The following is a 15,540-nucleotide window of genomic DNA, read 5'->3' as shown; positions in this document are numbered from 1 at the left end:
AGTGCTGGATCGGGGCCCTGTCCGATACTGGTATCGGTGCAACAAAACCATTTATCCCGTTTTTTTATGTTCATGTCTGCACATAATATACTGTAGTCTTTTTATGTGATAATGATCACTTTACAGATATATTAATTAGTTCAACTAAGCTAATAATTTTTAAAGCAGTCCCTTTTGGAGTGATACATGCTAAGAACAGATGTTTTCAACAAGGTCAGATATACTACTGATTTATTGCTCGTGTCATCTTTTAATATATACAGAAATTAATCTTTTAAATAGACCAAATTGTACATGTCAGTTGGAGTAGATGTGAATTAATCTGTTTCAATGGTAAATTGAGGAGACTTTGGAAGATTTTACACTATATTTAATCTTTTATTCATTCATGCACACTTTCATATTCATAGACCAAGCACCAGAGCTCCACTTAAAATCTCATCATGACTTTGGGAGATATTATCAATACAATGAGAAAAGTTTTACATTATTACAATTACACTTTTTTAAAACAAAAACATAACTTTTTTGCAGTATTTCTTAGGTAACTATGACTTGAATGCCGCTTTTTCAGGACACCATTTATATTAAAAGTATGATTTATGTCACCAAACATCTCTTAGTAACCCAATATAATTCTGTTCTTCAAATCTATCAATGGCCCAATGGGAAAATAATTAAGAAAACTATATTAAAAATAAAAATTCTGAAAATTTATTTAGATTTTTGACCATTATCGATTCTAATTTCTCGTTTAGACGATAAATCAAAATTATTAGCATGACTAGAAACTTACTTTTCATGGTGACCAATGCGTACATTTTTACTGACAAATTGATCCAAAGGGTTCAATGGAGCGTCCCATCGGGGTGCTACAAACGGCTCAACACCGACATCTTGTGGCAATGGAACGAAAATACATGAACTTATGAAAAAGTTGAACTTCCTGCCAAAAGGTTAGGCTATTTCTGAGCGGATCAGTAGTAGAATATGTAAAGTTTAGAAAAAGATGTTTCACAGTTATTGAATGGGTAAATACATGTCCATAGCTGTATAATGACAGGTGCACAGTTTTTATATTGTTAAAACACGTTACAGTAGAGTATTTTATTGTTTATCTTTTACTTTTTCACTATTATGTTATTCTTATACATTTTTCTAAGGTCCATATTTCTGTGAAAAAATTTTTCTACTATCTTTTTGCTGCTGAAAACACCAGAATTTCCCCATTGTGGGATAATAAATGGATTTCCTTTTCTATTTTATTCTATTCTATTCTGCATTCATCCACAGTCATGAACATATGTACAGTTTTTTAATCTGCTCAGGAAGCAGAGTAGGTGACTAGTTACATTTACTTGATTCAATTTGAGAGAATGTTTTATTTTTTAAGAGTAGTGTTACTTTACCCTACTTTTTAGTTACTTAAGTAATAGTATTGTAAGAGCATCTCTGCTCTTACTTAAGTAACTTTTCTGGTGACTCCACTCCCTACAATGTCCATTTGGAGAGAAGTTAAATATACAGTAAATGGAATTGATGCTGGAAGTTCTTTATCCTTTTCAAACATATATCTACTGCCTCTACACGTTTATGCTAAAAGACATTTATGTGAAAAAGTGTTTCTTCTGCACATAGTTATTTTGTAATCATATTATCTGTATTATTGTATACTTTGAAATGCCAGAATTTCAATGATAATAATTTTTTTTTTATTTTCAAGGTTTTAAACATTTTATCAGAAGTTACGAGCCAACAGTTGCTCTGTACCTGAGAAGTCATTTTACCAATACTCTTCACTTTTGATCAATTTCTTGGATGACTATTTTCTACTTTTACATGAATAAAAAAATGTTAAAGTAGATTGGTTCATTGATTGACTTTATTGATCTCACAGTGGATAAATTTACTCATTACATCAGCTCAAATAGTCAAAGGAGAAGAATGTGCCAAAGAAAGAAAAAGGTGCATGGGATATATACAGTATATACAGTGCTTCCCTTGTCAGTGTTGTAGGTGAAGTAGGTGTTATAGAATTACTCTTACTTGATTAATTTTTGGGGGGTAAATTCCCACCTGTCTGGAAGAGGTTTGTTTTACTATGATGGTTATTTCAGTTTAATTTATCGTTCTTAAAACCTGATGCTAATTTTACTTCTCTTTAACCTAAACTTTTCTATTTCCCAAATACTGTAGGTCCTTCTATTCAAATAAGTATTTTCTAGGTAGATATTAGAAAAGTCTCAATTGTACAAGAGATTGTTAACATATATTGTGAATTTTTGGTTAAATAAAAGTTTAAACAATATAATAATAACCCAATATTTTTCCTCTTGTAAATGTGTTTATCTCTCCTTCAGCTTAACATCTCGTTCTTTTCGTAATTTTAGTCTTTTTTAAAACATCTCTACACGTTTGTACCAATGTCAATGTAGGAAAAGAGTTTCCCATTAAATAAAATCTCTTTAGGGATACCCTGATGGTAAATTTGATGCTTAGTCCTGTAAATCTTTTGTTAGACTTGGACAGATTTATTTGTCATTTTGTTGTGTAAAACAAAAAGAAAATTTGTTTGGAACAGCTTTCTGGACAATTTCATCTTTTTTTCTTTTTCTTCTGGCATTTAATGAATTCAGTTTAACACATTAAACTTCCCTTTTTTACTGAAAATTGTATTTGTATAAAACTTAATGTGGAAGAGTATTAATCAGAAAACTATGATGTAAAGAAACGGTGTAGCAATAGAAATGGTTTGAAAAGTACAATTTTACTTACGTTTTTTTTTTTATTAACTCTGGTGATAAGCATAGAAATCATTTTGACAAAAGCATTACAGTAGATTTTTACCCCCAAATTAAAAAAAAAAAAAAACTCCTTCAAAGACAGGAAACGTATAATGTTGGCTAATAAAACAATACATCTGTATGACTGGTAAAATGCTCCATTATAAAAAGAGGCTGAAACTCAGCAAGCATAAATACGATTTGTAATCACTATAATGTGTTTTATAAAAAGGAGATTTCTTCATGTGCAAACATACAGCATTGTTTCCTACTTAATACTAAAAAATACTCTGTACCTTCTTCAATATTGGGGCATACATTTGGTCTTTTTGCATTGTTTTGTTTCACATGAATATCTTCAGACAAAGGCACCGAGGGTAAATATGACATAGCGGCTTTCTAAAAATGTAAAAACATAGTGCTTGTTCCCCTGGATATAAGTAAACAACATAGTATCTGTACAAGGCAGCAGAACTAGGATCTTTTAAAAATATTATTCTCAGTCCTTCTGCAGCTCATTCCTCCTTTAACCTCCGGGCTTTGCTCAAGAGAAGAAGAGGAACCACAAAGGAGGCTGATGTGATGAGGAAACAGGTCTGTGCTCCTGCAATCCAGTAAACTGGGGGGGAGACAGAAAAAGAGGAATAAACATGTAAGATAAATAGAAAAACAACAAAGGTAGAGCTACTTAAAATACGGTAATTCCTGTTTCCCAGGATACAGAAATCCTATATCTGACGCCAAATCCAAGTCTTTAAAGCTTAGCAGGCCATTATTTTCTCCATTAATATACACATACCAGAGGATGACATCACTGGTCCAAATGCTCTTGCCAGTGCACCCAAACTGCGCAGGATCCCCATCACTGTACCCTTCTGATTAGCTGAACCTGATCAAACATCAAAGACAAAGAAAATCAACATCAGAGATCTGAAAGTACGAGAAGCATTGGTGAGGGAAAAGAGAGGAGACTCACCATGATCAGCAACAAGGGTCGACAGGCAGGGAACTACAATTGCTGCAGCTGTAACAAGAATATATAAAAAAAATGTAAATTAGCCAATCAATAAATGACATAAAGATTAACATTTTCATTAGTCTGCCTGGCTGTTTCCTAGATGAAGCTGGTTGACATTTGCCTTTTTTTTAATCTTTGCTTCTTTGTGTATCTCTGCTTCTGTCTCCTTGAACCCCAGTCGGCCTCAGGAGATGGCTGCTCACACTGAGTCTGGTTCTGCAGGAGGTTCCTTCATGTTAAAATCAAGTTTTTCCTCTCCACTGTTGCTATAAGCATGCTTAGTGTTAGGGATTGAATTCAAGTCAACGATTCTGGTTTTCCTTAGATAGAAAACTTTTAATCATTTTGACTTTATGATCCTTTTGAATTCCCTCCTTAAAGTGCCTGAGACTACATGTGTCATGAATTGGTCCTGTATAAATAAACTGAATTGAATTGAATTAGCTTACGAATCTTTTCATTTATTATGTGGTTTGGATCCAAATAAGGCCAACCAAACTTTAAAAGACAGACAGAAGTATTCATCTAAAAATTCTCATCTCTCTTGTGTCCATAGGGATCAATCTTTTGACAGGCTCTTTAAGCTCATATTTGCTTCTATTTTGTTGAACTTTTAAAAGAGCATGGTAGAGAATTTCACCGCTAGGTGGTTGACTCACACACTTCCATCCAATAAAGAAAGCAGGAATCCTTTGAGTACCATGTTTTAAGTGTTTCAATATTTTAGGGGATGGATGGCTCCAAAAAAAAGCTCCAAAAACTCTGTAAGCTCCAAAAAAAAAAAAAGAAAACGGACAGTTATCTAATTCCAAATTTTAACTTTTCAGAGAAGATAAGTTAATTTATTTCATAATTTGTATAGTTAGTAGTAATATGGTGGCCACAGATCCTTATTTACCCCACACACACTGCAGCACACACACATACAAGCATGCCATGATTTCTTTAATGTACCAGTAGACTTATTTGAGGGGAAACTTTTTATAAATAAAAATATGGGTGAGATGAGATCCATCAGAGCGACCGTCTTATCATTGCATCCCCACACCGCCTCGAGGAGAAACGGGTTTGTGCATACTCTAAGATAAATTGTGTCCTTAAATGTGGCCATTTCCAGCAATGAAGGACTATGAAGATGGATCCTTTTCTTTTTTTTTGTGTTTACACTCATCCCACCAGGACAATTTTGGTTTAGTTTTTTGATGAAGTTTCTATTGGTCAACATTTGATATAAAATATTAATGCATTACTTTTAACTGGAAATATGACCAAATTAATATCTTACTGCTTTCTTTATGCAGGTTTTTTTAAAGCAATTCTAATTTTTAGATTGCTTTTAAATCTCTAAATGGAAAAGTGCCTAACCACCCCACTAACGTCAAAACTCTACATACTTTCTGGCGATAAAGAATAACTACTTGTTCCCACTTGGACTTTGCAGAATCTGCTTCTTAAACTGTATCATGTACTGTTAGACGTTTTAGCAAATAGCAAATCTATTTGAAAATTGTCTGCATATAAATGGTTAATAAAATGGTAAATGACCTGTACTTATATAGCTTTTCTGTTTACCTTATAACTAAATTGTAGCTACAGCTGCCCTGGGGCTCACTGACAGAAGCGAGGCTGCTGTACACTGGTGCCACATGGCCCTCTGGCCACCATTGCTAGGCAATGTAATATTTAGTATTACATATTACTAAATATAGTACATCTTACTAAATATTTAGTGGAAATCTCTTGTAAAATGGAGGAGATATAGCGCAAACAATAAGAGTCCCAGGATAGAACCCTGAAGGACACAATAAAGGGGGGCAGATGATGACATGAGTCCCCCAGCCTGACAGACAGACCTCTCTGACAGGTAGGATCTAAACCACTGGAGAGCACTCCACCACACAAGACAGAGAAAACCCAGAAAAGCAATGCACTACATGTACTATTTGAAATGTACTATTATAATAGATGGTTGCTTGATTAACTTTATTTAAGAAACTTTTGAAAGCACATAAAGATTCAACAGATATCGCTCAATCTAAAAGGAAGAATCAGAATTTTAATGGTTTCAATTAATCTTTATATGCCGACTTCAGTGGTCGCCCAGCGTAACTCCATCCTTTGACGTTTGTCTTCTTTTTAATTTGTGTATCCGTCTGGGCGATATGGCTTAAAAATCTCTAACTGATTCTGACTATATAGGTAGATAATTTCTTTTAAAAACTAGCTTTTTTTTTCCAACCACCCTCCTAGAAGGTGCCCTTAATTCAGATATGCCAAAAGTCAGTGCTTGAGGGCCACTATCCTGCAGGTTTTAGAGGTTTCTCTGCTTCAGCACAGATTACAGTTCACCAAAAGTCTGTTAATCAGCTCTCAATGAAAATCAGCTGTCCTGAAGCAGGGAAACCTCTAAAACCTGCAGGAGAGCGGCCCTCAAAGACCGACTTTGGGCAAGCCTGCGGCTAAATTTAAAGGGCAACAGAATTCGAGTTGTGAAACATGATGTAAAATAATCTTGTTTCAAAACAAACAGTGAAAAAAATAGAAAAAATATATATATGTCTGAAACTAGTGGTATCACACAGAGAGCTAATTTATCAGTTATAAGTACACATCTAAGAAGGAAGGGTTGATTATTTAAAAAAATTAAAATAAAATCCTGATTTTCCAAAAATGAAATCTTCATAAACAAAAAAAAAAAATGTATTAATTGATTTTATCAATGAATACACCCAGCCCCAGTACAGAGTGATATATGATCCTAATATATTATTCATATTAGCAATACAATTATTTCAGTAAATGGTGTGAAAGTGTGGAACAAACGCAAAGTTAAATTAAAGCAATGTTCAAGTATGAGAACGTCTGGGAAAAGACTTAAACTGGTTTTCTTAAAAAGATACGAGATGGAAGAAGTGCAGTGAATATCAGTGGATATTCTTAGTCGCTGTGGATGGGTGTATAAATGTTTCTACAATGATTGTGAGAATGAGTATATGTTTTTATGTACATAAATTAACAAATTTGCACACTAAATTAATTCTGAGTAGCATGGACTCAGAAGTTATGTAGGATTTGATTGTTGAGGTTAAGGGATATAGGAAGGTAGACTGATTATGATTAAATAAGTTTCACTTCATACCACTAAGCACTAAATTAAACATATCATTATATATTTCTCTAAGTATTCATAATATTTGCATGTGTTAAATTTGCATTTTTTGGTTTAATAAATTGTCTGAAATAAAGTCATTCATTGAAATAATTTGGCATAATTTGTCTATATAATTTGACTTGCATCAATCTAACATTTTAATATTTTCAAAATGTAATAAAAAACAACAACATTTATTTACATGACTTACCGTAGGAGTATAACGCCAAGCCACTATAAAGCATAGTTATGTTCCATGATAACCCAATGAGAATAAAAGCTGGAATCAGCATCATTATTGCCTAAAAAAAAGATTCATTTCAGTATATTTTATTGTCCTTTAGGCTTATTTTGCATCTTTCCAACAGACTGTATCTTTACCGTGCGAACAGCTCGTATGTGTTGGCCAGGTTTGATTCTTCGAGCGTAACCACCCTGGATTAAAGCCATGATGACACCAATGAAGAAGAACATCTTTCCCTGCTGCATGCTGTTGAAAGAACAACAAAGACACATTTTGAGTTGTTGCCAAAGTATTTCCACAAGGAATGATGCAATATTCAGCCTTATCTTTAAGCTCATACCTTGTAAACTGGAAGCGCTGGTGAGTCAGAAAACTCAATGTGAACTCTAGACCAGAGAACAGGAAGAGGTAGCAGAAATAGACCAGCCCCAACACTTGGAGCTTCTGCATTCCTGTAAGAAACACTCCCAGTGTTAGTGCATTTATGGTCTAATTAAAAGGTATAATAGTGTAATACCAGCACTCACTTTCTTTTGAAGGTGGTTCCTTCGTCTTGGTGACGGCGGTGAAATGGAACAAGGAGAGTGGACTGAGAAGATCCCAGGACTCCCCACAGCCAGATAGTGAAGCCTGGAGCAAAACAGGAATAACTTTTTACATTTGTGATCTAAATATTCTCTAAAGAGCTTGTGTGTTGTTCTCTTTTAGCAGAATAGCATCTAAAGAATCTGATTCCAGCATGACCCGCTCCTCGTCTCAGTACCTTAAACGGTTTATTTTCGCTAAACATCTTGACTCTCTATTTCTTTCTAATTTTCCATCAACATGAAAACATTTCCATGTTTTAGACAAAATACTTTTCCTCATATTCATCAGTTATGAACAGTTTAAAACAGCACTATCCACCATCTTCTGCTTAGCCAAAAGAATGGTGTTAACTCAGCGGTTCACATCTGGGATTTTGTTCTTTAGTTCTAAACCCCATATCTCCTGACTACGCATGAAGGTTAGCAGATCTTTCAGAGTAGGTTCCTCTTTACGAAAAACAGAGCAACCGCATCCTTACTCCATACAGTACGAGGCAACTCCCCCTGTAGCTACCAACAAAGATGCAAGTCTTAAAATAACTTAAAATATAAGATGTAACACAGAGGTTGGTGGAAAAAATAAAGACATAAGCAGAACAGGGATATTCCAGGAGCACAAGTATCTACATGTTAAGATGCACGTGGAAAACCATTAAAAAATGCTGGAGCTCACTGTAGTGTAAGCCTGGTGAGTTGGTTCAGCATAGAAAGCTGACAGAACTTCTTGCAGAAACTTCCACCATGAAAGCCCAGGTTTTGGTGATGTTGAGCAACAATCTCGCACCAACAGATTATTGCAAGGGCTTAGATAGGAGGGAGCAAGACTGATAAGGTTCTTCACTGAGATCACAAGTTTACAATCTACCCATATGTGTGCATGTTGGGGTGGTTAACTGTATTTGGAAGAAGTTTCCTGAAGAGGACAACATGTGAAGCCTTTCTGTCCGATGGTTTTCAAACCAGTCTGTGGAAGAGAATATAGGCCGCTGATTAGGAGTTCACATATTAAAGTACGGTAGTTGTGACCGATGCCGTTTGGCTCTTCTATAATAACGATAACAAATTACCTTATTATAATTAGTTTTATTGTTGAGGAAAATTAAAGGACAGCCTACTCTTAAATGGCTAAGGCTCCACGCTAACTTCAGCATCGGGTAGTGATCTAGTCTCTGACATCAGGCGGAGAAAAGTTTCCTTTAGTTGTTCCGCTTGGGCTGAGAGATGTTTCAGCAGTTTTTTTCTATCTACAATCTGTTTGTTTGAGTCATGTAATAAAGTTATTGGTTTTGTTTAGCTTTACTTTTTCAAAGACTGGGGTGGACTCAGGTTTCAGCTCCGGAGTGTTAGAGTTAATTCCTTCCACTATCATCTCTTCTGATGCACAGCCTCTGCAACCGTCAAATCTGTATCTATTTTAAAAAAATCAGATGGCCGCAAACCCGCGCAGACCTCAAGCGGAAGTGCGCAGACAAAAAGTAGCTGTGATTGGTCCTTGGTTTGCCTTTCTGGCTGTCTGTGTGGTCGTCCTTCTGGATTCGGTGCTGGGGTGCGCCATTTTTAAAAACCGAGGAACAATGGACAACTACAACGAAACTACAAGGAGGTTCGGAAGTATAACCACTTGTATGATCTTCCAAGTAATTTCACGCCAAGTAATTTCCCTCTGGGATTATTAAAGTATGTCTGATTCTGATTCATTGTTGTTTTTATCGATAAACACTCCCGCCGGCGCCGCTGAAGTTCTCGTGACCATCCGCCGAAGTTCTCATGAGTTCTCCAACGGTGCAGAAGCATACTAACAAAATGCCATTTATGGCCATGCAGGTGGTTAAAACATTGCGCCTGTTAAACCAGGCCAATAACAACCTGAACAACTCCCCATTCCAGAGGCATGGGCCAGTTTCAGGTTAATTTGAAGGCCAACAATGACCTTAACGACTCTCCATTACTAAGGGGTGGACCAGTTTTCTAAGCCATAACAAGGCTTTTGTTGGGTTGTTCTATAAAGGTTGGAACTCAAATACTAATCCAGACACTTTTTGAATTAAGAAGCTTCCGGTATGGGAAGCGAAACGTCTTCAAACTTGGAAAACAAAGTCCAGGGGTTTGTTTTAAACTTTTTTGGAACGACTATGACCCGGATGAGTGAGAATCTTCACCAGCACTTTTCAAAGATGGTCTTTAATGTTCCGCAGCCACCAGATAACACAGGACATGGTCACCTTGTTCATGTTGGATTCACTGACAACGAGCTAATCAGGATCTGCTGCAGAAAAGCATAGACAAACCATGATGTTTCCTCAAACACTCCATACAGTAATATGGCCTTCTTTTCCTGGAGTATTATACTTGGTTTAAGCCAAACATCTCCTCTGCTCTGATGTCCAAAGGATCCAATATCAAATCTATCTACTATCGTCTCTTTCTGGCAAACTTAAGTGTGGTCTTCATATTTTATTTTAGAGAGAAAATGTTCTGCATGCACATCATCCATCAAGGTTAGTGTATATATTCTCTTCTTTAAGGTTAAGGCCAAAAGTCACAATTTAGGTGTTTTTTTTTTAAACGTCTTTGCTTGCAGTGTTTAGCTGAACTTGCTTAGAGAGACAGGCCTGGGCGTGTCTGTTTTCATTTTGAATTCCCTCTGCTTACACACCATTTTCCTAATAGGGTCCATTTTAAAAATTACTCTTTAAATCCCTTTCCAAAGTTGATACCCCTCTAGGATCGGGGTATAGGATGGGTAACAATGTTCATGTAGCCAATTTAAAACACCTCTTTTATTGTCGGTATATATGATTAATCAGTATAAATAGATTTTTAACAAAAAGTAAAAATCTGTTTGTCCTAAGTGTTTGGTTACACTAAATAAATGTTTTAGCTTTGTTTGAAAATCCATGGATCTAAATATGTCTGTTAAGCATTTATCAGACACCCTGCTGCTCAGCTTGGGATTCTTTGTTTCTGTGCTTGCTAAGCTTCACATGGGCCTAAGAAACAGCATGTTAAAATACAGAGGCAATAACCTGGCTTTGAATTTCCGTTTTAGGTTTTCCAGTTGTTGCCTGTTGCTGTGTTTACCATACAGACATGATGTTGGTATTAGGGTTGTCACGATACTAAACTTTTCAACTTGATACCGATACTAAGGAAAATATTCGATACTCGATACCATTTTCGATACCACAAGAATAAAAACTCCAAATTTCAACAGAAATATTTTGATTAATAATTAAAATACAATAAATAAATACAATAAACAATAAGAACAATATTTTGAGGTTGTATGCTGTGCACAGTATTAAGCAAGCTTGATAAAAACTTACTAAATTAAAATTAAGTTTTCCTTCCTTTGCTATGCTTTGCACACATAGCAATGACACTAGCCAAACCGGTTAAGAAACAAAAATAATTCTCAGCAGCTGCACCTGTTACAAAAAACAATCTGAAACTGAAAAATGCACAGAATTATTCAATCACACAGTGTTCAGAAAGTGCATTTTCCTCTATTCTGCACTTTAGATGAATGACTGTTTAGGTGCCACTGGTGGTAGCACTGTATCGATACTTTTGAAAATGAGTATTGTATCCGGATACAACGTTTCAGTATCGATACTTTTTTGAGTATCGATACCTTTGACAACCCTAGTTGGTATCTACTTTTTATCTACTTCTGAGGAACAAGAAAATAAGCTAAAGCAGTAACATTTTTCGACAATTAATGACAATATTAATGCCCTGCTGTAATAAAAAACTATTCAAATTTCTCTTTGGGAGCATTTTCATTTAGATACTTAACTAAAATAATGTAGTTTTTATACAATGTTTGGATTCTAAATACACTATTTACAGCACAGTTTTTTTATAATGCCCCAAAGGAACAGATGTTAAAGGAATAGTACACCCAAAACATGATTAGCCTTCATTTTCTACTCACCCCCATGCTGAACAACACTCTGGAGTACTTTTTTGATATCTCAAATGCATCTGGAGATCTGGGAGGCTTCTTGCTGTCTGCTGACATTCAAATAATGGAGGTCTATGGTGCCCGAGGCAGAAAGGTCCATAAAAGTCCACAAAAAACGTTTAAATATTCCTCCATACTGCTCGTCCAATGTATTACAAGTGTCCTGAGTGGGTAGCATCCAGAATTTACTCGAAACAAAGTCATTTAGAATGTTTTTAGAGCATAAACAGTAGTGTATAGGATTTCCTGAAAGCGCGTTCCCGGCGCTATGGAAACCGCGGCAGACCAAACCAGACGAATGTGCGCATTCAGCTCAGCAAAGAACTCATGCTCTTCCTCAACACTGAAGTCCTCAGACATTTTTCTTTCGTTGTTTCTTTCTTTGCACAGGTAAACAGCACATTTCTTCTTCTACGCTTGCATTATTGGCAGAGCAGACGCTGAATGCGCACTTTCATCTGGTTTGGTCTGCCGGCTTCCATGGCGTCATGAACGCGCATGTGCGCGCTTTCAGGAAATCCTATACACTACTGTTTATGCTCTAAAAACATTCTAAATGACTTTGTTTCGAGTAAATTCTGGATGCTACCCACTCAGGACACTTGGAATACATTGGACGAGCAGTATGGAGGAATATTGACAGTTTTTTGTGGACTTTTATGGACCTTTCTGCCTCGGGCGCCATAGACCTCCATTATTTGAATGTCAGCAGACAGCAAGAAGCCTCCCAGATCTCCAGATGCATTTGAGATATCAAAAAAGTACTCCAGGGTGTTATTCAGCATGGGGGTGAGTAGAAAATGAAGGCTAATCATGTTTTGGGTGTACTAGTCCTTTAAGGCTGGCTCATGGTATAAATGTCTCCTGTTAGAAAACATCCAACCAATCATGTACTGCAAGTACATGAATAAAGGAAGTATTTCCGAAAGGTAATATTCCATAAACACGGTGACACCCTCGTCTTTGTCCACGTAACACATGTTTCTCCCATATTTATGCCTTTGAATCTCACCTTAGTGCCCTTTGGTAGAGTTTCTGGCAACATCAGCCAAATAAAGACAAGATCAGCGACACTGAAGGCCAAGGCAAGTAGAGCTGGAGTTTCATAGAAGACGTTTTCTGTTGTTTTGGAGCTGACAGCAAAGTAAGCACCCATAAGAGGTCCAACGGTGAAGCCCAAGGAAAAGGCAACACCAATCATTGCCTGGTGAGACATAAGGAAACAGAACCCCAAACCACACACCAACTTTCAGAAAATGTATTAAGACAGTAGCTTTGTAATAGCAATGCATTATCAATAAGTTTACTCTTTATCGTCACAGAGGTCTGTTCTTACCATTCCTTTGTTCCGGGCTTTTGGGCATGGCAGGTCTGCGATGATGGCTGTGCAGAGGCTGACGTTCCCCTTACAAATTCCCCCAATTACCCGAAACAAAAGGAACATGCTGAAGCTCCGGGAAGCAGCCCAGACCGCGTAGGAGGAAATCAGCCCTAACTGAAAAACAAGGCAAGCAATGAGATCCAAACTGATCAGCCCTGGTGGAAAAAGGCTCATAAACCTCATCATGGGTAACAAGAAATATTTATGGTGTTATAATTTGCTCTCACTGTGGTAAAGATGAGGAGAGGTCGTCTGCCATGATGATCAGACAAAGCTCCCGTTAAAGGTGAGGACAAGAACTGCAGCAGAGAAAACAGCGACCCAATCAGACCTGAAAGACATAAGATAGGGCAATAAACGGGAGTCAGTCCTCCATCTTGTTTCAGTTAAAATCTCCTGGTTTATAACAATGGATCGGAACAACGTACCTCCAAACAGAACAGTGTTGTATTTCTTTTCCATAGGAATACCAACAGCCTCCCTAAACCAGTCGACCACACTCTGCAGGGACTGATATGTGACATCCTGTCCCAGAAAGCAAACACAAAAACATCACATAGAGGCCACCTAGTAAAGAGGCCACTTAAGAGTGAGTCAGCACTTAGACCTCCCAAACTAATCCAACCACTCACGTGCTGGTTATGGTTTTTAATGGAAGAGTCATCACACAGAACAACCTTTTGTTCAAAGCAGGACTCAAGTCTGAGCACATGTACTCTAAATCAAATTTTCTTTACTTTAAAAACAAAATCGTTGCATTTTAAAGTCTTTAAAAGGTTCCAGAAGATGCTACTCACCCCTGCCTCAGCATAATGATCCAGAATAGAAGGCAGCAGCGGCAGAATCAGGGTGAAGCCCAACAGGTCCAGCAGCAGGGTGATGAACACGACGCCAATGACCTTTGACGAGAAGGAGTTCCCATCTTCAGCAGATTTGTTCATAGCTGACATTCCTGATGTGATTATTCCCACTGTTCACAAAAGAGAAATAAATGTATATATTTCATTTTTATATATCTACCATCTGCCCACATGAGCTTTCACACATTTTATGACAAAGGTCAGTATTTCTTACTGCAATAGATCAACACTAGTGAATAATTATGAAGTGAAAGGAAAATAAAGACTTTCATTATTATTATTTGACAAGTAGAGGAATCCTTAATAAAATCACTGTTTTCAATAATAATCTTTCAGAAAATAAACTCAGATTGCACCTGAATGTATTCTAATCTCATGACTTTTAAGCCAAATGAAAACACTTGTGAACAGTGTGACAAAGACCAATGAACACATCAGGCAGATCACAGACCAACACTCCACATGATCTTGAACACACCATCCCTGTAGGAGTGGTCGATCAATCAAAGTCTAAACCTGCATTCAATTTTCAGCAAATTTTCATCAAACCCTCCTCATCTTTCTGTGTTTTCAGATAAAGAATAGGAAAAATATTCAGTGTCAACCTCTGCAGACATACCCAAGAGACTGAGCTAAAATTGCAGCAAACAGTGGTTCTACAGGGTCATGAAATACAAATGCATGCCACACTTTCTAGATTTTATTTGAAAAAAAATGTTGTACATCTTACAACAATGTAATATTTCTTTATTTCTCTTGTTACAAATAATTCCGATAAAATATAATGAAGTTTGTGGATGGAATAAAATGTCAAGAGGTTCAAGGGATAAGAAAAAAACTTTTGCAAAACAATGCATGTATGCAATCTACTTAGAATGCAGGTTGAATGAAATAGTTTCATTAGTTGGATCGCTAAAAAAGGAACCCAGCTTCAAAGAAAAAAACAACCTCTTTCACTTTGATATTAAAGACATCAAAACACGTTTATTGTAAAATGACAGAAGGTAAGTTCTATTTCTTTAAGTATTATCCCTTCAAAGTTACATTGATGCATCCATGAAGCCTTTATAGAATGATTATTAACAGTATATGCTGCTGTAATGATGTATTGTGAAAATAAACAAAGTTTATGCAGAAATGCTATGTAGACAGCAGCATATCAAACCCAAAGGTGAACGGGATTAGTAAAGTTTGTTTCGGTAAGTCATTCTTCCAGTAAGTCACCAGGAAAGAAGCAGAGAATCAAGGAAGAAGGAAACATTTCCTGTTCCTGCTGAAAAACTGGCCGTGATCCAAATATTATCACTAATTCAGACTATATTCTATGAAAAATAAGAACATTTCACTAACTTAATGCTTGTTGCAGAGTAAAGAATCAGCCAGAAGAGGCCAATCAGTGGATCTCTATCAGCATCACCTCCTTCCTGACAGTTTGGAGCTACAGGATAACAAACGCCCACTTTACCTCTTGTGTCTTGTTCTGCTGGTGGATCAGGGCAGCTGATCAGGCTGGTTTACCTTATCGACTGTGGACTTATCCGTCCACCAC

General features: G+C 36.6%; 1 protein-coding gene across 1 annotated transcript; it reads right to left on the bottom strand.

The window, feature by feature from the left end:
* Nucleotides 1–2,748: 2,748 nt before the first annotated feature.
* Nucleotides 2,749–14,100, bottom strand: mfsd10 (major facilitator superfamily domain containing 10). Its single transcript, XM_038299845.1, has 12 exons — nt 13,929–14,100; nt 13,560–13,656; nt 13,359–13,462; nt 13,087–13,245; nt 12,763–12,954; nt 7,724–7,826; nt 7,537–7,648; nt 7,334–7,442; nt 7,164–7,254; nt 3,760–3,807; nt 3,583–3,672; nt 2,749–3,402 (listed from the first exon to the last, which is right to left on the bottom strand). The coding sequence occupies exons 1-12, from the start codon at nt 14,079–14,081 to the stop codon at nt 3,299–3,301; spliced, it is 1,362 nt and encodes a 453-aa protein (XP_038155773.1). The 5' UTR covers nt 14,082–14,100; the 3' UTR covers nt 2,749–3,298.
* Nucleotides 14,101–15,540: the final 1,440 nt, after the last annotated feature.

The sequence above is a fragment of the Cyprinodon tularosa genome, unplaced genomic scaffold (genome assembly GCF_016077235.1).
Source record: "Cyprinodon tularosa strain WSP-4 unplaced genomic scaffold, ASM1607723v1 ctg112, whole genome shotgun sequence".
Classification (NCBI taxonomy): Eukaryota; Metazoa; Chordata; class Actinopteri; order Cyprinodontiformes; family Cyprinodontidae; genus Cyprinodon; species Cyprinodon tularosa.
This window is presented reverse-complemented; position numbering and strand designations above follow the sequence as displayed.